At 51.9% G+C, this 22640-nt stretch overlaps 2 protein-coding genes across 5 annotated transcripts in view; both read left to right on the top strand.

Moving 5' to 3' along the window:
* The window catches only part of CADM3 (cell adhesion molecule 3), a 32477-nt gene extending 13933 nt beyond the window's left edge, over positions 1-18544 (top strand). The window contains exons 1-10 of one of the 4 annotated variants that reach the window (XM_047784209.1): positions 1870-1939; positions 4024-4125; positions 6479-6619; positions 7376-7528; positions 8244-8381; positions 8758-8928; positions 11972-12062; positions 12472-12641; positions 15820-15945; positions 16859-18544. In XM_047784209.1, coding sequence (XP_047640165.1) covers positions 4110-4125; positions 6479-6619; positions 7376-7528; positions 8244-8381; positions 8758-8928; positions 11972-12062; positions 12472-12641; positions 15820-15945; positions 16859-16977 — 1125 coding nt within the window. In that variant the 5' untranslated portion in view covers positions 1870-1939; positions 4024-4109 and the 3' untranslated portion in view covers positions 16978-18544. Of the gene's footprint in view, positions 1-1869; positions 1940-4023; positions 4126-5959; positions 6097-6478; positions 6620-7375; positions 7529-8243; positions 8382-8757; positions 8929-11971; positions 12063-12471; positions 12642-15819; positions 15946-16858 lie in introns of those variants that run through there. The other 3 variants (XM_047784206.1, XM_047784205.1, XM_047784208.1) reach the window with 3 other exon arrangements.
* Positions 18545-19226: 682 nt separating this feature from the next.
* Positions 19227-22407, top strand: ACKR1 (atypical chemokine receptor 1 (Duffy blood group)). Its single transcript, XM_047784210.1, has 2 exons — positions 19227-20962; positions 21377-22407. The coding sequence occupies exons 1-2, from the start codon at positions 20942-20944 to the stop codon at positions 22379-22381; spliced, it is 1026 nt and encodes a 341-aa protein (XP_047640166.1). The 5' UTR covers positions 19227-20941; the 3' UTR covers positions 22382-22407.
* Positions 22408-22640: the final 233 nt, after the last annotated feature.

The following is a 22640-nucleotide window of genomic DNA, read 5'->3' as shown; positions in this document are numbered from 1 at the left end:
TTAAGCACATGCGAAGTACTATATGCCATATCAGGGCTGGTACTATATACAGAGATGGGACAGCTATCGACCCTACCTGCAGAATCGTCATAATTTAGGAGGGAAGATAAACCTGCAGGAAAAAGTAGAGCAATGCCTAATTTAAGAAAAGCAATCAAGTGTTGCAACTCAAAAAAAAAAATCAAAAATTATTTTCACCTGAGGCAACCAGGGAAGGCTTCCTGAAGGAAGTGCCACAAAAAGTAGGCTTTGGATAGGGCCTCGATGTGTGAAGACGGGTGAAAGGCATTATTGCCAGAGTGGCTGTGGGAAAAGGAATGTACGCAGGAAAGCAAAGCGTTTATAGAAAGGACTCCAAATAGTATCCTACATCTGGGATATTGAGTGAGTGAGGTAAAGAAAAGACAAAGCTGGAATTCCTGTTGTGGCTCAGCGGAACCGAATCTGACTCATAACCATGAGGATGGAGGTTTGATCCCTGGCCTCGTTCAGTGGGTTAAGGATCTGGCATTGCCCTGAGCTGTGATATAGGTCGCAGATGCAGCTTGGATCCTGAGCTGCTGTGGCTGTGACACAGGCCAGCGGCTACAGCTCCGATTTAACTCCTAGCCTGGGAACCTCCATATGCCACTGGTGCGGCCCTAAAAAGACGAAAAGAAAAGACAAAGCTGAAAGGCATCAGACTATACAGAACCCTGTAAGCCAGGCTAATAGGTCTGGATATTATTGCAGACAATGAGATGTCAGTGAAGGTTTCTAAGCAGGAAAACAATAGTACCTACACGACTTGAGCTTTCTTTATCTGTTTTCTACGTGAATAACCTGGGCTTCCCTTTTACTAATGGTCTCGTGGTCTGCATTTCCTTCCAATGACCCTGCCTGAGCAGAATTGTCACTGTTTCTACTTCAAAGTGCATGCCACCTGTTCAGAGCACTCTTGAGTTTTCCTTTCCCATCTGAATCCTTTGAGGGAGTTTATGCTGATGTCGTAAACGATTGGCGTGATCTAAATCCAAAGAACAAACACTAGCCTTTCACGATCCAGGTGACAGTTTCTGCCACTTATCCGTGTTTCTGTGAATAACATTATAATCACTCATCTGCTCTCAGGGGAGTGGCTATTCAGAATGTATCATTACAGATGTATGATTTTATAAAAACTGCAAGACAACTTTCAGGCATATTAATAGACAGTTCTCGAGAGGAGACATGAGATCATGAGCACATTGCAAAATTAGAGGGGAAAATCTCACCCCCCAGCACAGGGGAAGAAAACACACACACAGCTATTTCTTAATCAGTTTCTTAAAACACAACAAACCAGAGTTAGTTCCTTGTAAACCTACAGAGACAAGATATCAAGCATATCCCAAATATGCGATTTATTGGAGATTATTTGTTTCATTATCAGTCCCTTCATCTAAACAATTCAGTATGGTTTGAATGACCTGTGTCATCATTTCACTCATTCATCCCATGCAGAAAAAATAAATGCCATCAAAACGCAGGAAGAGGGGAAGGATGAAAGGAATGTAAGCAAGGAGAAAAGCAACTGAGGAGAAGGCAGAAAACAGCACACATGAAATAAAAAGCAAGAGAATGAAGACAAAAATCCATGCTGCTTGGACAGAATACACACTGCCTGAGTAAAGAATGGACATAGCACAGTGCCAGTTGTGACAGAATGAATTACCAGAGCCAATTAAATGTACCGAGAATCCACTATGGGCTAAGTGCTGAAGATACAAAGATGAGTAAGAGAAGGCTCCCGCTCTTCACCAACTCAAAGTTTCGATGAGGAGGCTGATAGCTAAACAAGTAAATTGCAACACAATGGGCTGAAATGCTGTAAGAAACAGGGGCTGTTGAAAAAGCTTTGAGAGCACCACCAGGGAGAGAAAGAGGACCCTTGAGGGGTGTGCTATTTGTGTGCCTTTAGGTAAGTCACTGAACCTCTCTAAACCTCATCTCTGAAAAGTGATTCTAGCTGGCTGCCTCTCCCTCAAGATTGTTTTGACATGAAATGAATTCACGGTTGAAAATCCACTGCAAACTGAAAGCCCTGTGCCAACGTAGGCGATGGCTATTTTCTCCATTTGAGCAAAAGCTTATTTAGTGCATCCTCTGTGCACTGGGTACCAATACTGTGGGGTTGAGCACTGACCCCTCTCTGGTTTCTCCCTGTCCTCCCACCATCCCAAGCTGCAGCACAACCAGTGTGGCTCCCCACTGGGTGCTGAAGCACCCACAAACACAAGACCTGGAAAATACCAGGAAACACTCACCAACTTCCGGTTGCCTCCATCCTTGATGTCCAGAAGTCAGTACGCAAGGTGAGGGCCTGGCACCCAGGGAGAGTCTCCTTTGGATCTGGGCGCCCTTGCCCTCTTCTTGGCCGCCTTTTCTTCCATCCTCATCTCCCTGTTTCTCTTCATAAACACTTTCCTTTTTCCCTTTCCTGCCTACCTCTACCTGTTATATATATATATTTTTTATTATTATTATTATTTTTCGGCTTTACTCCTCCTCCGCATTTGGGCATTAGAGCTTCTCCTGATCCAGAACAGAGTCATTTCTCTAAACCTCCTGGAAATGTCTGTGAGGAACAGAGGAGAGGGAAGGCATCTCCTTGAAGGCCAGTGTACCTCTGAAGCTATCTTACAGCCCTATCCGGAGGCTCGGACTCTTTCTAAAACCCCCTCCCTTCCCCCACCTCTCCCCCTTCCCACGCCCCTCGTTCCCTTTGATTCCGCACTTCTCTCCCTTGTCCCCTTTCTTTTCTCCCGGACCTAAGACCGTGTGCCTCTTCTCTTCTTAGTCTCGCACCCCTGCCACCCCGTACCCTCCCCGCTTCTCTCCGCCCATCCCCCTTGGCCCCAGCGCCCCCTTCTCGCCGTTTCTTCTGCCACCCGCTGCCCTGCTGGCTCGGCAACCGGACCGCTGGGACAATTGGCGAAGTTCTGCCTGGAGTCCAGGCCCGGGACAAGTAGCAACTCCGAACTCTGCTCAGCAGCCGATGACGTCACGGAATTTTGCGCACATGATTGGCTACTTCTGCGTTTACGACGGGAAAGCCTGAGACGATTCTCTGGGCGGTTTCTTTGTCCCTCCGCTTCTCAGACTTGAGTTGGGAAAAGAGAGGTCGACACGCTGCAGTACTTTACAAAAGGGTTTAGGAGCTACCAACCAGGAAAAGAGGTGGTGACTCGGGCCTTGGGCGTTTGTTGTGTCAGAGGAGGGAGCAGAGTCAGTGACTTAAAATAGTGAGTGGGATTGAGGATGGCGGAGGAAAATTTGAGAATTTGAGGACCCTCTAGAAGGTAACTATCTGGGAAGGCGTGGGACGACTTTTAACCCTACCTGTGGTCTCTGTCTTCAGTGCTAGGGGCGTCACCTTGAAACAAATAGGGTTTTAGATTTGGAATCAGGCATTTAATTTCCAGTCTTAGTTCTATTTGTATGGCTTGGGCAAGTCACTTCATTCTGTTCCGACTTTGCAAGGTAGACATGATAATACCAGTGTACTTATTTAACTGGTTTATGTAAAGGATTAAATGAGCACGTATTTTCTAATTATTAAACCTGCCGTTGTTTGGGTAGATAATACGGTGTTTCATTCTTGGATCAAGAATGAAAAGGCTCTGGCTATCTTTCATGTTTCTGTATGACCTTCACCAAGTCACTTTTAACCTTTGTGGGCTTCCTTGTCCTCATATGTGAACTAGGAGAACTGGACCAGATGATCTCTAAGATCTCCGTGGATGCTAACTTTATATGATTGCTGGATAAAGCTTAGCCTCCTCCTTTAATTCACCGCTTAGAAAGAGGAGTTCACTTCCGTTTTCAGGTCTCTAGTTAATCTCTCCCCTTAGTGAGAAACCCGTCTTCTCTTAGGTACCTTGGTGAGCCTGCTTTTCATAGGAGTCAGTCCTCTCCCCCCTGATGCCCAGCAATGAAAGTACAGATCCCAAACTATAGCAGCTCATCTGTAGGGCTCATCCTTGATGGAGACTCTCTCCCCAGGCTACTGGCAGGAGCAGAATTTGGAGCTGGGAACTCTGGCTTCACTCGACGAGGCCATCAGCTCCACAGTCTGGAGCAGCCCTGACATGCTGGCCAGTCAAGGTGAGAATCCAGGCCCCCTCATCTCAATGTCCCTCAGTTCCCTCAGCCATCCTCACATCGTCTCCCACTCATGTTGCCCCCACCTATGTACTCACTCCGCTCATTACCACACAACTCTTTTTCCTTTCCATTGGACATTTTAGTGCCTAGTTCTACACCACCAACTTCTCCAGCGCCTACTCCTCCTTCCCTTACTCCAGTACAGAGACCTCTGTATCCCCTACATCCCTTCTTCCAAAAATAAAATGATTCTGCAGGAGTGTCTTACTCAGAATAAAGAGGTTCTGGAAGGACACAATTGAGGTAGAATTCCTCAAAGGGAACCGGGGACAATGGAATTACTAGTCAAGAAGTGGTACATGGCTAGCAGTAAAAGAAAGTTTTCCCAAACTTTTCATTGAGATGCGGAAGGGATAAGTCACTTCCAAGCTGATCCAGCCAGCTCCGTCTCTGGCTCACTAATATCAGCATTGTGGTTTTAAGTCTCAAGTTAGATGATTACTTGAGGTGCTTTCCAGTGAAAAGAACACTGCACTGGAGAGTCAGAAAGTTTCTAGTCCCAGCTGGAATCACCCATCAGTAGAGTGATCTCAGGCAATCACTTCACCTCCATTGCCTCATGGTCTACATCTGTACAACGAGGGAATTGGATTCCATGATCCCAAAGATCCCTGTCAGTTTTTAAGTTTTAGGATTCTAAACACTAAAGCTAGAGGCCAGTCTCCGTGCTTCCAATTTGGGGAGAGTCACCCAGAAGCACTGGTACTTGGTATCAACTCTAGCACCAGCCACCTTCACTCTTAGACCCTTTATCTGCCTGGAGCACTCATTGAAGTGTCCTTAGAAATGGAGCTGGTGACCCAGAAAAAAGGAAATTAGCAGATAGGGCAGGGGATAAGGTGAGTGCCCCATGGAATGTGGGGGTTGCTTTAAATTGCTTAATTAGGGAATGTAGGAAGTACGTCTCTTGGTTTCTTCGTTAGAGACGACAATGCTCGTGGAACCATTTAGAAGAAATTTTGTGGCTATTTCAGGAATCAGAGCTGGAGGGTGTTGTTTATTTTAGTTCTGCAGAGGTCAGTGCTATTAGGTCATGGAAAGTCAGTCCTGAGGATGAGGGAATCAATACTGGGAATCAGAATCCGTGCCATGGGGAACGTGGAACAATATTGGATGGAGGGAGGAAGCCAGCGTCACACCATCTGAGGGGCTCACAGCTGGGCCTGACCAAAAGGCACATTTGGAATTCAAATGGCTTAGGTACCTTATTAGTCCCCCCCCCCCCTTATTTTTTTTTTTTGTCTTTTTAGGGCCACACCTGCAGCATATGGAGGTTCCCAGGCTAGGGGTTGAATTGGAGCTGTAGCCACCGGCCTACACCACAGCCACAGCAGCTCCAGATCCGAGCCATGTCTACAACCTGCACCACAGCTCATGGCAACGCCCGATCCTTAACCCACTGAGCAAGGCCAGGGATCAAACCCAAAACCGCATGGTTCCTAGTCGGATTCGTTTCCGCTGCGCCATGATGAGAAACCTCTCTCTCTCTCTTTTTTTTTTTTTTCACTTGACTAAGGAGAGAGGGTTCAGAAACCCTATTTCCATCCCTTCAAAAGGAAAACTTTCATCCTTTATTCTTTAAAACAACATCAGGCGAGTGACTCTGGTTTGTGACTTGATTTGGGAGGCGGGTAGAACTGATCCTGAAAGGAATACATTAAGGGAGCTGATGATTGAAGGGAGGTTATAGTTGGAGGCATTGAAAAGTCTGTCAAAATGTTTCCGTTTTGTTTTGTTTTGTTTTGTTAATCTCTTTCGTTTGTTTATTTTGCAGTTTTATCAGCTACCTCTTGTGTAAATGAATGTGCCACCCAAGGGCTGGCTTGGCCTTTTCTTCGCTTTTAGTTTGGGGATTATTAGTCACAGCCGCATCTCCTGTTCTGGCTCTTACATACAGGTGGTGCCAGGAAGGTAAAACAGGATGACAGATCTGTATGTGTGTTTTCAAAGGTGCCTGGTAGAACTCTATCAGAAAAGATACACGTGGAGTGGTAGAGTGGTATGCACGGATTCCGGCCGCCTTTATTCCTTAAATGTCTCTGCCCCTATCAGTTTACCCAGCAGGTGTTCAACCAGGGACTGTTTTTCTGTGCATTCAAAGCAAGAAGCAGTAAGGTCTGTCTCCCCCAACCCCACCCCACCCCTCTTCCCCTCCCCTCCCCCCCGCCACGCATTAGGAGAAGACAGAGACACGGGCCTTGGATGGTCTGATTAGATGAGGTGGACTTTGGCCCAGAAATGGGTGGCAGGGCTGGCGTGGCCTCAGGAAACTCACCCTGCCCTACTCCTGCAGACAGTCAGCCCTGGACATCAGATGAGACAGTGGTGGCTGGTGGCACCGTGGTGCTCAAGTGCCAAGTGAAAGAGCATGAGGACTCATCCCTGCAGTGGTCTAACCCTGCCCAGCAGACGCTCTACTTCGGGGAGAAGAGAGGTAGGGCCCCGTGAGCCACCGTGGGAACCGTAGGCTCGGGGAGGGGGACCATGGAGCTAAGGAGAAATGTCCCCGAAGTCCAGAGGCTGTGAGAGGAAGCAGCAGGCCTTGGGCTCCTCAACTGGCTCCAGAGACATTTTTTGGGGGGGGGCGGGGCCCACACCTGCAGCATACGGCAACTCCCAGGATGGGGGTCAAATCAGAGCTACAGTTGCTAACCTACACCACAGCCACAGCAACTTGGGATCTGAGCTGCGTCCGTGACCTATACCACAGCTCATGGCAACTCCGGATCTCTAACCCACTGAGCGAGGCCAGGGATCAAACCCGAGTCCTCATGGATACCAGTGGGATTTGTTTTCGCTGTGCCACAGTGGGAACTCCCAGAGAAACTTCTTTATTACAGCTCTGTCCCAGGCCATGCAGGAACCTGTAGGGTCCTGGAGTGATTCACCCAGAGGAGCCCTAAGAGACAGCTGATGTCAGCATTACCCCATGTCTTGCCCAAAGAAGCCCACAAATCCAGCCTACTTTTCCTGAGTGTCTCTGAGGCTGCTGAGCCCAATGGCCCAGGAAAGTGGCAGAATAACAACTGCTCAGACAGAGGGAGCAGTTTTTTGTTTTGTTTTGTTTTGTTTTGTCTCTACCCCAAACTGCACCAGACCCCTTCTCGCCAAGAAGCTGGGCCTGGGATTGGAAGATAAAGATGAAAGGCGCCAGTAAAAGCTGGCTTCCAATTCTCCCCATTTCCCCCAGCCCTTCGAGATAATCGGATTCAGCTGGTTAGATCTACACCCCATGAGCTCAGCATCAGCATCAGCAACGTGGCCCTGGCGGACGAGGGTGAATACACCTGCTCCATCTTCACTATGCCCGTGAGAACTGCCAAGTCCCTCGTCACTGTGCTCGGTGAGGCTCCCAAACCCCAGTGTCTCCACAGCGTGCTTCCTTGCAAACAGATCTCCCCGAGTGGGGCCCCTGAAGTGGCCTAGAGCCAAGCAAGTCTCCAAGCATTTCGAGAAAGTTCAGCCTGCGTTTCCGTCACAATGGAATGAAATGCAAAGAGCACCAGGGTCGAATCTTTTCCCTTTTACTTACTGTTGCTCTGGGACAAATCTCTCACTCTCTTTGCGCCTGAATTTCCTAACCTTTAACAAAAGGATGACGGTGTCTGTTCCACCTACCTACCAAGATTGTGTGAGGGAAGCACGAGAAGTGTGTGCAGGGTATGGTTATAATTTCCAAGCCCAGCACCCCAGTTGCTTGCGTGAGCTCATCTCGATCTTGTATTTCCATTTCCTTCTTTGCTTCCCCGAGCCTCACACCATGTCTGTGGCCACCCCCAGTCTTTGTCCTTTGGGGCGTTAGGTCGTGTATTGTGTCTCAGGTTTGGTAAATTTCCCGCTACCACAGCTCCCCCCACCCCCCACCCAGGTCCTCCCTCCTCCAGATCCCCAGGGAGGAGATCAAAGAGAAAGGTAGTTTCTCTAGCCTTCTACCCACCATAAAGCAAAACAGAACCTAGATAGCCCACCCTCCAGAGAGTCCGTCTCAGCAGAGGGAGCTGAGGTGTGACCTCAGGGGGCCTCTCCTTCCCACCCTGGCCGTCCCCTGTCCATGGCAGGAATCCCACAGAAGCCCATCATCACTGGCTACAAGTCATCGTTACGGGAAAAGGATACAACCACCCTCAACTGTCAATCTTCTGGAAGCAAACCTGCAGCCCAGCTCACCTGGAGGAAGGGTGACCAAGAGCTCCACGGTAAGGTCCTCCTGCCTTGCGGGGGATGGGGGGTGGTGGTACTGGCAGCAGAGAGGAGAGAGAGAGAGAGAGAGAGGGACAGGTGTGCAGGTCTGTGTATGTGCACATAAGACATGGTGTAGAAGAAGAAAGGAGAATGACAGATATTCTGGGTACACTCGTGTGTGTGTGTGTGTTGGGGCCTCCATCCCTCCCTGTGTGTACATATCCATTTCACAACTTTCAAAGTCTGTCTAAGTTGGGACTCACCATCTGTATGTCTACAGTGGGGCCCACACAGTCTCTGCATGTGAGGGCTCACTCTGTGTGTGTGTGTGTGTGTGTGTGTGTGTGTGTGTGTGTGTGTGTGTGTGTGTGTGTCTGTTCTGCTCTCTAGGAGAACCAACCCGGGTGCAGGAAGATCCCAATGGCAAAACCTTCACCGTGAGCAGCTCAGTCACCTTCCAGGTCACCCAGGAGGATGATGGGGCAGACATTGTGTGCTCTGTGAACCATGAATCTCTGAAGGGAGCTGACAGGTCCACCTCACAGCGCATCGAAGTCTTATGTAAGTCATGGGCTGGTGGGCGAAGAGGCTTGGGTAGGAGATGGGAGTGGCGAAAAGGAAGGTGCACATGATTGCATCTGAAGCACCAGGCATGGAAAAATAAATCAATTAAAAAAAAAGTCAGGCAGTCCCAGGACGAGGCCAAGGGTCAGCAAACGTTTTCAGTGCAGGGCCCACTAGTGAGCACTTGAGGATTTGAAGACCGTATGGTCTCTGTCTCAGCTACTCCACTCCGTAGTTGCTGCAGGACAGTAGCCATAGATCGTATGTAAACAAAGGAATGTAGCCATGTCCCAGTGAGACTGTATCTTCAAAACATGGAGCTGGCAGGATTTGGCCCCACAGGTAAGTTTTACCAAATCCTGGACTAGACCAGTGTTAGGCAGCTGGATTGTAAATTGTAGCAGTAACTGAAGCAAGTCAAGAGCCGGAAGACATAGGCTGCAGTTGGCCCTCCACCACCTCCTCACTGAGAGATGTTAAGGAAATTACTTTACCCCACTGAGTTTGATGCTTTATTTGCTAAAAATGAGAAGAGGGACATGAAATCACTAAGGTTTCTTCTCAGTCTGACATACCATGACTTCAAGAAAAGACGGGAGGTAGGAAAACCCAGTCTCTCTGGCATCATTATTCCCAGATTTTTCCTATACACCCTCCCTACCTCATCTGCCCCAGCTCTATGATTTCTCTTGGGATTCTGACCTGAAATGGCCACTGTCACAGTCATTACTCCCAGCCCTTCCAAGGATCCTCTTCCTTCCATGGCATCTGTCTCCACTCACCTGAGGAAATCTAGAAACATTCTTTTTTTTTTTTTTTGGTCTTTTTTTAGGGCCACACCCACGGCACATGGAAGTTCCCAGGCTAGGGGTGGAAGTGGAGCTGTAGCCGCCTACACCACAGGCACAGCAACTCGGGATCCAAGCCATACCTGCAACCTATAACCACAGCTCGTGGCAATGCTGGATCCAACCCACTGAGCAAAGCCAAGGCTTGAACCCACATCCCCATGTACCTAGTCTGGTTTGTGACCACTGAACCATAATAGGAACTAGAAATTTTTAAAAAGAACTTTTCTGAGTGGAGAAGTTAAGAGGAAAAGAAACCAAAATCCAAAGTCAGAGGGTAGTAAGTTATAAAGAATACTTTTCTTGTCCTCACTTATCTAAAAACTGGGTGCTTTTCTAAAATAACCCAAAGCCTTCATCTCTCTTTCTTGGGGAAGATCCCGGCCTGACCACAGGGCTATTTAAATCCTTTGCCAGACCCATGGCTGAAACTTTAATCCCAAGGTGGGTTGGGGGGTGGGGGAGGGGCATCACTGTCCATTCAGCAGACTCCTCATCTGGAAACATCTGGAAACGGACAACCTGGATTCTAGCTGTAGCGCCATTACCTACTAGCTGTGCCACTTTCACCAGATACTTCATCCCTCAGGGGCCTCTGGTTACCCCAGCGAATTGTCATAAGGATAAATGAACCAGTCTATGTGAAAGAACTTTACATTGTTCTAGTGTGTTTCTCTGATTACTGGTTCTGAAGGTACGGCCCCTGGCCTTGGGCTTCTTGTCCTGAGCCTGGTCCCTGGTCAGGGCTGAAGAAGGCCTTCCCCTGTCTGAACCCAGAGACTTTTCTGTCAAGGGCCAGACCATCTGGCAATTACTTTACAGGGACCCTTTTGGCCCAACGGTGATCACCAGTCAGTCCACAAATGCTCTACTCCAGGCTCTGTGCTCGAAGTTTCTATGGCTGTGAGGCCCAGGAAAACCCGTTCTCTCCCCTGGCCTGATTCTCTTTGTCCTGTTTGATTTGCCTGAGACACGTGCATTAACCGGTTGTTCAGGTTGGCTCTGTCCTTAGGGGATGCGCGGCCTCTTTGTCTGTTGTTCTAAACCTGCGTCTGGCTGTATTGTTCTGCGCGGCCATCTGGACCCAGCCTCCTCAGCCGCCCCTCGGCTTCGGTGGCAGGTGCCATTATCCCTTCACCGAGCCCATCTATATTGTGTCAGTGCCTTTTCACAGCCAAAATATGAACCCCATCCTTGGCCGTTTCAAAGCTTTCCTCTCGTTTTTGGACTGGCCACTCAAAAGAATGTTTTGCATTGAAGCGCCACTTCCCGTCTCAGCTCCCTTGCTGAGGGGATGGAGGGGTTGTGAGCGCAAAAAAATGACCAGATTCCAGTCCATTTGCTCTGTCAAAAATATGTATGGGAGTTCCCGTCGTGGCGCAGTGGTTAACGAATCCGACTAGGAACCATGAGGTTGCAGGTTCGATCTCTGCCCTTGCTCAGTGGGTTAACGATCCGGCGTTGCCGTGAGCTGTGGTGTAGGTTGCAGACGCGGCTCGGATCCCGCGTTGCTGTGGCTCTGGTGTAGGCCGGTGGCTACAGCTCCGATTCAACCCCTAGCCTGTGAACGTCCATATGCCGCGGGAGCGGCCCAGGAAATAGCAAAAAAGACAAAAAAAATATATATATATATATATGTATGAAGGGAGTTCCCGCTGTGGTGAAACAGGATCGAGAGCCTTTGGGGAGCAGTGGGTCTCAGGGTCCATCCCCAGTCTGGCACAGTGGATTGAGGATCCAGCTTTGCCGCAGCTGTGGCTTGGGGGTTCAGACTGGGGAATCTGGGTCATGACTGTGGCTCGGATCTGATCCCTGGCCTGGAAACCCTGTATGCCTCAGGGTGGCCAAAAGTGGGAAAAAAAAAAAAAAATGTATGAAGTCCCATCTATGGGCTACGCACAGATGATCTGGCGATCCTTCTTGTTAGCTCTCTGCTAAGACAGCCCTTGAGGACCCAGCCAGGACAGACCCTCCCAGGCTGCAGGCAGCCCCTTCCCCCATCCAACAGCAGGAGGGGGTCTTCTGCTCACAGAGGTGTGGGTTGGGGGTGGGGCCGTCTTTGTTCACAACCTCTTGGGCCCCTGGGCCTTCTGGGGTGGGACCTGTCCTGTGTCAACTGGATGATTCTGAGATGGAGGCGATCGCCTAAATGGGACATGAGCTTCACGTTGGCACCGTTTCCTTCTCCACAGACAAACCAACGGCGAAGATCAGGCCGGACCCTCCACATCCCCGTGAGGGCCAGAAGCTGTTGCTACACTGTGAGGGGCGTGGCAATCCTGTGTAAGGAGATCCTCTTCCTGGACTTTAATATTCTCATCTCCTCTGTTCCATCTGAGCCTCGAGTTTGCCCTGAAACCAACAACACCCTTCCTCTGTTTCTCCTGCAAAACAGCCAGAGTGGGAGGGGCCGCTCCCTGGCTGAGCCCCTGAGGTTCTGTAAGAAACCAAGTCACAGTTTAGATACCAGCTAGACCATCTCCCTGGTCCCCAGGTTGAACCCCAAGGCATCACTCTCCCCAGCCTCTGAGTGGCTCAGTGAGACTCTAGCCCCTAGAACTCCCTGAGCCGTGAGCCTTCATCAAACTGTCCTTGACGTCCCTGCTCCCAGTTTTGTTTTGTCCTGTTTCGTCCCTCTTTAGCTCCCTCCCCTACTCTCTCTTGAACACGTGGGTTTTCTCTGCCTCAACAGCCCCCAGCAGTACCTGTGGGAGAAGGAGGGCAGTGTGCCCCCGCTAAAGATGACCCAGGACAGCGCCCTGATCTTCCCCTTCCTCAACAAGAGTGACAGCGGCACCTACGGCTGCACAGCCACCAGCAACATGGGCAGCTACAAGGCTTACTACACTCTCAACGTGAACGGTGAGCCCTCCGCAGCTCATAGCCCCCGCAGACCCCTGCCCTCTGGGACGCTGGTCTTTCTGTCTCTGGAGAGCATCCCCCCAGAGCAGTGGGGCCTCAGGCCACCCCCGGAGGGCCTCAGGCCTGAGGACCCTGGCTCCAGGGCCTCTTGAGCACGTGTAATAAGGAAAAGTCAATGGAATGGTGGCCTCTGCCTTTGTTGGGCAGTGGTGACTCAAGGGACACCATCCTCCAAACCTCTTGTTCACCTGGCAACAGGGATATTGATTCTGGGAACTTCACAGGTGGCACAGTGGGTTAAGGACCCAGTGTTGTCACTGCCATGGCCCAGGCGGCAGCTGTGGTACGGGTTTGATCCCTGGCCCAGGAACTTTTGCATGCTGTGGGTGCAGCCAAAAACTAAATAAATAGGGAGTTCCCATCGTGGCTCAGTGGAAACGAATCTGACTGGTATCCATGAGGACCCAGGTTCGATCCCTGGCCTCACTCAGTGGATTAAGGATCCAGCATGGCTATGGCTGTGGTGTAGGCCAGAGGCTACAGCTCTGATTCGACCTCTAGCCTGGGAACTTCCACGTGCCATGGGTGCAGCCCTAAAAAGACAATAAATAAATAAATATTCTGTGTGTAGAGGACCCAGAGCCCCTCAAGTGTGGGTATGGGTGCATCTCCCTTTGCAACAGGCTATCCTGAGTCACGTCTCCCGTGACTCGTGTGGCATGCATGCTGCTTTTGTCATCTCCTTTTTCCGCAGACCTTAGACACGTGACACCGAGTCCAGGCAGAAAATAGAGATAAGCATCTGGGAGATGCTCAGAATCTCTTCTCAGATGCTACGTCTTCTAGAGAGACTAGGGGATGCGCCTTCTCTGAAGTTCTTCCCAAAGGTGTGCCCACCAAACCCCAGCTGACAGGCTAGGACAGAGGCACCTTTATGGAAAGTTGGCAGGAGAGTTTTTGAAGACCTCCTGACAGTAGCGGGATTCTGCCAGAGAATCTTAATAAGCCTTTCCTCTGAATCAGGGGAATGTATTGTCAGGGGAACATCAGAGGCTCCTTACATGAAACGCCCATTAAAGCCGTGTGGGGAGAGGAGCTGGGCCTCCCAGGGATAAGAGACCAGAGATCTTGGGACCAGAGTGTCTAGATGGGGTGATTCCAACTCCAGGGGCAGACCTCAGCATGTGGGAGCTGCCTCAGCACAACAAAGCTATTGTAGGGTGCCAGGAGCGAGGACAATGCACTGAGGTCCTGTGTCTGCCCCCAGATCTCTCCTGCCCAGCTCTGCTGACGATTGGCAATGAGAGAAAGTTCCTGTGCCCTCGTGCTTGGTCCCTTGCTGATCCCCCCTGCCCTGTGCTGAAAAGGCCCGTCCTGTTTGCATCTGCTTTCAGTGCTGACGCCTGGCGGTAGAATGAGTTACTGCATCTCCTTCCTAAAATTATCCTAAACTGTGTTGACTCCCGACTACCTGGAATGAAATTAAACACAGTGCTACCTAGAGACAGCGACTGTAATTGATGACCCTAGACGTCATCTTGGCCGTGGAAACCTATGCTTATCTAGGGAATTTCCATTCCCATAGCCTCTGGGATACTTATCCAGGAGCAATTTTTTAATGTGGATTGTGTCTCACATGCTTCTTGGCAGAGGGGGTGTCCGGGGGACAGTGGGTACCCTCACTCTGCTTCCTCCAACATATCACAGAGCCCCTGGGACCTTCTTTCCCTTCCCTCCCAAGCAGAGCATAGAAACTGGAGCATAAATTTGTTTTGTTTTGTTTTTTTCCAAGTAAGACAGAGACAGGCAAGGAACTAAAAAGCTGGCCTAGTCAAGCCTGAGGAGACATAAGGAAGGAAAGAAAAAACGTGTAAGGAGTCAATGAGGCATCAAGATGCAAGCTGAGTCTATTTAAAAAAACAAAAACAAAAACAAAAAACAGTCACTCTCCCATGGATGGAAGAGCTATAATTACAGCTCATGTGATTTTGGACACATCAGAGCTGTGCCCTGGGCCTGTGCACTGTCTCCTCAGATCTGTGAGACTCTGACTACAGCCGTGGCTCTCCTCAGCATGCCTGACCAAGCCTGTGCTTGGGAATCTATCCTCTATAGATGCTGCCATGGAAGATAGATTCTCTATATCCTGTGGCGGAGACCTCGCCATTGGAAGGAAGCAGTTCAGCCTTTGTCCTTCCCACAAATCTTTGGATGGTGGGGAAGTGATGATGGAGTCCCAGACCGCTCTGATGAGACGTGCTAGAGGATTGGGTCTGGCAGGAACTCCGCACTCCCCTGCCAGGAAGAAGCCCTGTTCTCTATACAGGGAGTTCCAGGCCATCATCTTTGTAAGGTGTCCTCAAAGTGCCTCTTCCTGACGCCATCGGTTTTTTACTGCTCCTTCTCTCTCCGATACCAGGGCAATGGATGAGTAGGTTGAGAAGCTCCCCCTAGAAAGGCCAGGTCAGGATATCAAGCAGACAGGAGGTGAGAGGACATGGAGGATAGGGAAGGAATGGTCTGCAAACCTAGAAATTGAAAGAAAGGGAGACAGACAGACACAGAGACAGAGAGATTGAGAGAAGGAGAATAAGAGACGATTTTAGTTAAAGTAATGATTTTTTTTTTTTTTGTATTCTGCCGTTTCTTGGGCCACTCCCGTGGCATATGGAGGTTCCCAGGCTAGGGGTCCAATCGGAGCTATAGCTGCCAGCCTACACCAGAGCCACAGCAATGCAGAATCCGAGCCGCATCTGCGACCTACACCACAGCTCCCGGCAACGCCGGATCGTTAACCCACTGAGCAAGGGCAGGGATCAAACCCTCAACCTCATGGTTCGTTAACCACTGCGCCATGATGGGAACTCCTAAAGTAATGATCTTGAACTAAACTTCAGGTCCACAAACTCAAATTAACAGGTCAAGTGTGAGCAGATTTATCTACGCATTCCTCAATACGTTATTTTTTAAACAATTACTGTGTTCCAGATGCTGTGTCAGGCACTAGGTACAAAATAAGGTGTATCCCCTTTGCTGAATGAAGCCACTCCATTCTCCTCATGTTAGTCCACATTTCTCTGCTATGTAAGATGATCTGTGGCCAGATCAGAAACACTGTAAGATAAAGGTTCTCCCCAGCTCTGACTGTATGCATCCCCCTCCCCCGCCCTTCCTTCAGACCCCAGTCCGGTGCCCTCCTCCTCCAGCACCTACCACGCCATCATCGGTGGGATCGTGGCTTTCATCGTCTTCCTGCTGCTCATCCTGCTCATCTTCCTCGGCCACTACTTGATCCGGCACAAAGGTCAGAGGCACCAGGGAAGGCTCCAGAGAACTTGGGAGTGGGAAGGGTGATCCACCAGGGGCAAGCGGGTAAGAGCTGGCTACCAGAGGGGTCTTCGGAGACTCACCCAGCTCCTTGGAGTGTTGGAGGAGGAAAGGACACAGCCATCCCAGTGCTCACTGAACACCACCAGCCCCACACTAGAGCCCCATCACTTGGTGATCATCCAAGGAAAAGCAAACCTTCCCACTCAGTCAGCTGCTGCTCCCGTGCTGCTCTGCCTCCAGGGTCCCCTGCTGTAAGACAGAGAACTCGGCCTCTCCTGTGCTTTTCTTCTTGCACCTTCCTCCTTTCTCCTTAGCCTTATGTTCTTTGTCCTTTGATCGCCTCGCCCCTTGTCCCCACATCAGCTCTTTTCTTTTCTCTCCTATCCTGTACTCCTGCTATCTCTCCTTTCCCTCTCCTCACATTCCTTCTTCTCAGACACTCCCTCTCACCCCTCCATCCCCCCCATTATTGCTTCTCATCAGCAGCCAGACTACCTGGACTGGTCAGATGCTACTCAGATCTCAACTGCGTTGTCATGGAGCTGATAGAGCAGTTTCCCTCTCACCATCTTAGGTGCACACACGCATACACACACACACATGCACGCACACACCTTTTTTTTTTTTTTTTTTGCCTGAGTTATAGATAAGACTCTAATTAAAGGCAGGATTCATTCATTCTTGGGGGTGTGGTCAGATGAAGGATGTTGGCAGCAAGAGGCAAATTAGGGCCCAAGTGGGGAGGAGGAAAAACTCTAGGTAGGAGAAAACTTACAGAAGCAATGTCTTGGGGCCGGGGGAGGTGAGAAGGTGGGCAGGGGGGCTTCAGAGGCTGGAAACTGCTCCTGAAAAAAGGAGCCTCTCTCTCCCCCCCTCCCTCCCCCCAGGAACCTACCTGACACACGAGGCGAAAGGCTCAGATGATGCCCCAGATGCAGACACGGCCATCATCAACGCAGAAGGCGGGCAGTCGGGAGGGGACGACAAGAAGGAATATTTCATCTAGGGGCGGCCCTCCAGGGACCCCGTGGGGACTGCTGGGGCCATCACCAACCTGGACTTGTACAGAGCGACCCCAGGGCCGCCCCTCCCGCTTGCTCCCCAGCCCCCTCCACCCCCCTGTACAGAATGTCTGCTTTGGGTGCGGTTTTGTACTCGGTTTGGAATGGGGAGGGAGGAGGGCGGGGGGGAGGGAGGGTTGCCCTCAGCCCTTTCCGTGGCTTCTCTGCGTTTGGGTTATTATTATTTTTGTAACAATCCCAAATCAAATCTGTCTCCAGGCTGGAGGGGCAGGGGCCTTGGAGTGAGGAGAGAAAAAAAAAAAAGAAAGAAAGAAAGAAAGAAAAACCCAGAGCGTTAGGAGGAGAATGAAGAGAGGGTAGGGGCTGGAAAGGAGCAGGGTTTGTGGGGTTGTGGGGGGGAGGGGTGCCCAACCCTCCATCCTCTACAGCAGAGCCTCTTATCGGACTTCTCCAAGAAAGGGACGCTTTCGAGCAGGAGCTGAAGGTGGCTTTTCCTCTGTTAGTGGCACACCTTGAGCTGTGGAAGCAGCAGGTACCGCTGACCCCCTCTCCTCCACCCCAATGGGAAAGGAGTGAATGGGGGTCCCCAGGGGATGTGACCTGCAGGTGGCATGCAGCTGTGCAGGGACCCAGGGCTTCCCCCTGGGGAGGACGCAGGTCCCTACAGGAGGGACAGATTTGGAGAGGAAGGATGGCAGAGATGGCCCCGTCTGCCCTTTGCCCCCCCCCACAGTGAGTGAAGCCAGGCCCTTTTCCCAGGAACCGCCCTTGGGGGCTAGCAGAGACAGGCTGCCCCTCCCTGCTCCAGCAGCTGTGGGAGAGGGGCTGCCCTGGGGCCTGAACTGCATCTGCTTCCCCACCCAGGGGCCCCTTACTCTCACCCAAGCCCTGGACTGTTGCACGGCAACCACTCTCAGCAAACTGCTCTCCTTGTCTTGTGCTGCCCTGTGCCCCTTCCTGTTCCCTAAGCTGTCCCTTAGTCCTCCCTCCCTCCCCCCCTTCCTCCCTCAGCAGCCAGGCAGACATAACAACAAAAATACTAAAAGGCGCTTCACTGCACTGAGCTGTTTCCTGCCCCAACGAAGGGAATACTGTGAGTGTGCGGATGTGTGTGTCCATGTGTGTCTGTGCACATACATGTGTGTGTATGAATGTGAGGCAGAGGGGGTCCTGGGCAGGTGGGCGGGCTGTGGGGCCTGTACAGGAGGGCTTTGGGAGCTGGGGGTCCCTAGGCGGGCCTTGCACCTCACCTGGGATGTTGCTTCGTCCTGCTATTTTCCAGGCCTTCCTGACACCTACCTGTCATAGAGAAAACCACCCCAGGGGGTGTTTGAGCTCAGCCATCCACTTCATCTCTCCCTCAAACACAGGGCATCCAATCCCTGCCTCCATGTCCCCTCTCAGAGCCATGGCGTCAGTGCCAGAGCCTTTGCTATGCATCCCTCAGGCCTCTCCCTGGCACTACCCTGGAATGACCACTGTCATTTCTTATTCCCATAGTGTGTACCCGGTGTGTTGAGGGCTGGAATGAAACCGCCTGTCTCCTTCCCATCTCCAGCCCTGCATTTGATTTTGTGTCTTCCTTGTGGCCGAGCTGGTTGCCGTGGAGACAAAGTTGCTCACCCTCCCTGTCTGGCCACCCGCCTCCGGCCCAGGGTGCCCCCTGGTGCCTCCCTAACCCCCCTCCAGCACGTCCCCCCTGCTCTGACGACCCCGGGGCGTGCATGGTGGGGGCAGCTGCAGCCAATAGGTCTGCCCACCCCCTTCAGTTCAGGTAATACCCTCATGAATCTTCCAGCCACTGGTCAGGGCCCTGGGCGACACAGGCGGCCCCTCACCTAAGCCAGGGCTCCCTCCTCTTACAGCAGCAAGGCAGCCCCGGGCCCCCAGGTCGGTGGGCTCCTTGCCTCCCAGCACCTGCTTCTGGGAAAATACTTTTCCTCTTTGAGCTGAACCACTCTGTCCATGTTACACAGAAGCCATATTTGTACGGGGGGCGGGGGGAGAGGGGCCGTCGTGCTGTGTGTGTCTGTCTGGGGTGGGGGGGTGGAGCAGGGAGGGCATCGTGTATCTTTATAATCTTTCTAAACTCTCCTGTGCTAATCTCAGAGGGGCCACCCTCAATATATCTGGATTATCCGTGTCCTTGGGCTGCCTCCTTCTTGCCGCTCTTGCTCCCGGTGGGACCCGTGTGTATAAAGGCTGTTCTGCTGGGATCCCTGTGCCCCGCACTTTCGGGGGTGCCGCTGCCTGGCCAGGTGTCTCTGTATGGAAACCACGTAACTCTCCAAGGGAGAGAAGTGCGTTCACCCCTTTGGGCCGGGTCCTTGCTATCTAGAAAGTTTGGGATGGAGCATCGGACTGTTCCCTGACGCCCTCTGCTGGCGGAGCTGGAGAAGGAGGCGCGCCCCCAGCATCATCCCAGGATGCTCCAGCAGACCCCCCAAGCTCCCTTTCTAGCCTCTGTCATGTTGAACCTGAAACAGGAGCTCCTATCCTGGGAGAAAAGGGGGCCGTCTCCGCTAGGGAGCCATCCCTCTGCCCTTTGGCTTCCCCACTCCACCTCCAGGCGCCCCTCCATGCACAGGAAAAGCCCTTGGCAGAATGGGCACCAGCTCATCCCCAGCTTTCTCATCAAATGAAATAGCGTCGCCTAACCAACCCTCTATCTCATCTCATCCTTTCAACTCAGACACTCCGTGACTCGCCTCTTCCAGAGTCCAGGCGGAGGCTCCCCAAGTCAGGAAATAAAATGCAAGGTAGAGGCGGGAGGGAACCAAACAGCAGAGATCTTGTGAAAGCAGCGGGATGGTAGGGGGAAGGGGCTAAAAAGCAGAGAACAGAAGCTTAGGGGGAGCCTCCTGCCAGGTCCACGCCCTTTCTCCCTGCCGGCTGAGGGGACATAAAGTTCTTCTCCTCCACTGCAAGAAGCTTTACATCTTGCTGAGACACCAGGCCAATGTAGCAGTTCCAGAGACTTTATGTCCCCCGACAGAAATGTGAGTGGAGATTACCCCATAGACAACAGTTCCATTATAAAATATTGTCCCATTGTCCCCCAGAGCCTGCTTTAACTTGTCACATCGTGTGTTCTGCTTGGTATGGAAGATACACCCAATGTGCCCATAGGTGGCTGGGCAAATGCCCAGTCACTCCCTGAAGTAGCTTCATTATGCAGCCTCAACAGCTGTCCCCCAGCCCTCCCTCGTCTCACACCCAAACACCCAGACCTGGAGATCAGCAGTACACACACCCAGATCCCTTCCTAAACCTAAAACTCAGATACGCTCCACATACTATACAACACACAGCCACACACAGAAATAAGAACATTCTTACACCTGGACCAATACACAAAGCCCCCATCTGCACACCAATGGCTCAGGTTGTCGGCATCACATGGGTCCAGCCACAACTACCACCAACACCCCCTCCCACAAACACTGCTTTTGGACTATCTTTTCTTGGACCAAGTTCAAGGGAACAGAGAATCAGGGAGAGATGTAAGCTGCCCTTTCCCTCCAATTTCCCAGCACGTCTCTTGTCTCTGGCTCACACTTCACCTCTGGCCCCCTCTTCCTTCCTGTGCTTGAAAAATCCCTTCTTGCTGGAAAACCCCCTGGCCCCTCAGCCTCTTTTCCCACCTTTGGGAAAATACCTACTTTCTGGTCCCCACCTTTTTCCTTTCCCGAGTACAGGCCCCCACTGGCAGAATTCAACCTCAAAACAGGAAGCCCTGGAGCCAGTGCCCCCAAGTTGTTCTGAGGCTCCCAGCAGGCAGTGGGCGTGGGGTAAAGACTTCCTGAATGCATCCCCCACCCCCAGCCCACCCCTTGGCCCTGCCCAGAGCCCATGGCCTTCATTAGCCCCTGGCACTTATCTTGAAACCACACCCCTGACGAAAGGATCCCAGCCCTTCTCTTTGCCGGCCCTGAGCCCAACTGTGTCATGGGGAACTGTCTGCACCCGGTGAGTGTGGGGTTGAGCCCACCAGCCCCCATTCTCTGCCCCCTACTGCCCCTTCTGTCTGCCCCTAAGTCTGTACACCTCTCTCCTTCCCCCTTTGCCTCTCACCCTTGTTTTCCCTTCTCCCCTTACCCAGTCTCCTAGGCACCCCCATCGTTTGCTTCCTCATTGGTTTCATCAGTTCCATCAGGACCCCACCTCCCCTGGCCCCCCCAGTCCTGGTCTGATCCTCTCATTGCTTCTCTCTGACTCTTTTTCCTCCTGAGTCGCCCTGCCTTGTCCTCCCCCACCATCCCCTCCGCACCTGGTTCTCCCAAGCCCCCCCTTTTCCCACCATCCTTCTTTTCCACCTCTTGCCCTGAGTTCCCTGGAGTCTCTTCCATGGGGTGACTTGATGCTCTTATTGTCCCTTTTGAGGATGCCCGCCAGGTGGCTGGGGAGAACTCTACTTTTGACTTTGAAGAGGAGATGTGGGGTGAATTCCTTGAGTCCTACAGTACAGACTATAACTACACCAACTTGGAAGCGGCTGCCCCCTGCCACTCCTGTAGCCTGCTCGACTACTCCTCGCTGCCCTTCTTCATCCTCGCCAGTGTCCTGGGCACCCTGGCGAGTGGCGCTGTCCTCTATCTGCTGCTCAGACCTCTGTCCCGCTGGCAGCTCCAGCAGGACCGGTCTGTCCTGGTACAGTTGGCAGTGGGCAGCGCCCTCTTCAGCATCGTGCTGCCCGTCCTGGCTCGGGGGCTGAGTGGAGCCGCCATCGCCTCCCTGTGCCACCTGGCCCACTTGGTGTCCTACAGCTCCGCCTTTGCCCAAGCTCTGCTGATAGGGAGCCAAGCCTGCCTGGGCCCCATACTGGATGCAGGCCAGATCCCAGGCCTCAGGCTGGGGATCACTGTGGGACTTTGGGGAGGGGCTGCCCTACTGTCACTGCCGATCACCCTGGCCAGTGACACATCCCATGGGTTCTGCACCCTGACATTTAGTGGAAGTTGGGAAATTTTGCGGTATATCCACGCTGCTGCTTGTCTTGCCATCTTTGTCTTGTTGCCCCTGGGCTTGTTGGGAGCCCAGGGGCTGAAGAAGGTGCTGGGCGGGGGGCCCTGTCCCTGGGTTAATATCCTGTGGGTCTGGTTCATTTTCTGGTGGCCTCAGGGCATAATGCTGGGACTGGACTCCCTTGTGAGGTCCAGGGCCTTGCTGTTGTCATCATGTGTGGCCCAGCAGGCCCTGGACCAGCTGCTGGACCTGGCAGAAGCCCTGGCCATTCTGCACTGTGTGGCTACACCCCTGCTCCTGGCCTGGGTCTGCTACCAGGCCATGCACACCTCCCCGCCCTCCCTGCCTCTCTCAGCAAAAGAGTCTGCTCATCTGGACACCCTTGGAGGCAAATCCTCGCTCTCTTACCACCTGTCAACCTGAATTAAAGTCTCCGCTGTTTTTATGAAGCTGGCGGTTTCTTATTTTGTCTGGGGATGTAGAGGAGAGGGAGGAGAATGGAGAGAGAGAGACATTTTCACGCCAGACTTTCCTGCCAGCGTCTGGTTCTCTAGCTGGCCTGGGGAGAAAGTGAATGATGCGCAAACATCCTCCGGGCACACAGATGTTCTCTTGAGGTGTGGGGTTACTGCCATCTCAAGGGGGAAGGTTGGTGGGGGTTGGGGGGGAACTAGAATATAAG

Source organism: Phacochoerus africanus, chromosome 6 (genome assembly GCF_016906955.1).
Source record: "Phacochoerus africanus isolate WHEZ1 chromosome 6, ROS_Pafr_v1, whole genome shotgun sequence".
Classification (NCBI taxonomy): Eukaryota; Metazoa; Chordata; class Mammalia; order Artiodactyla; family Suidae; genus Phacochoerus; species Phacochoerus africanus.
This window is presented reverse-complemented; position numbering and strand designations above follow the sequence as displayed.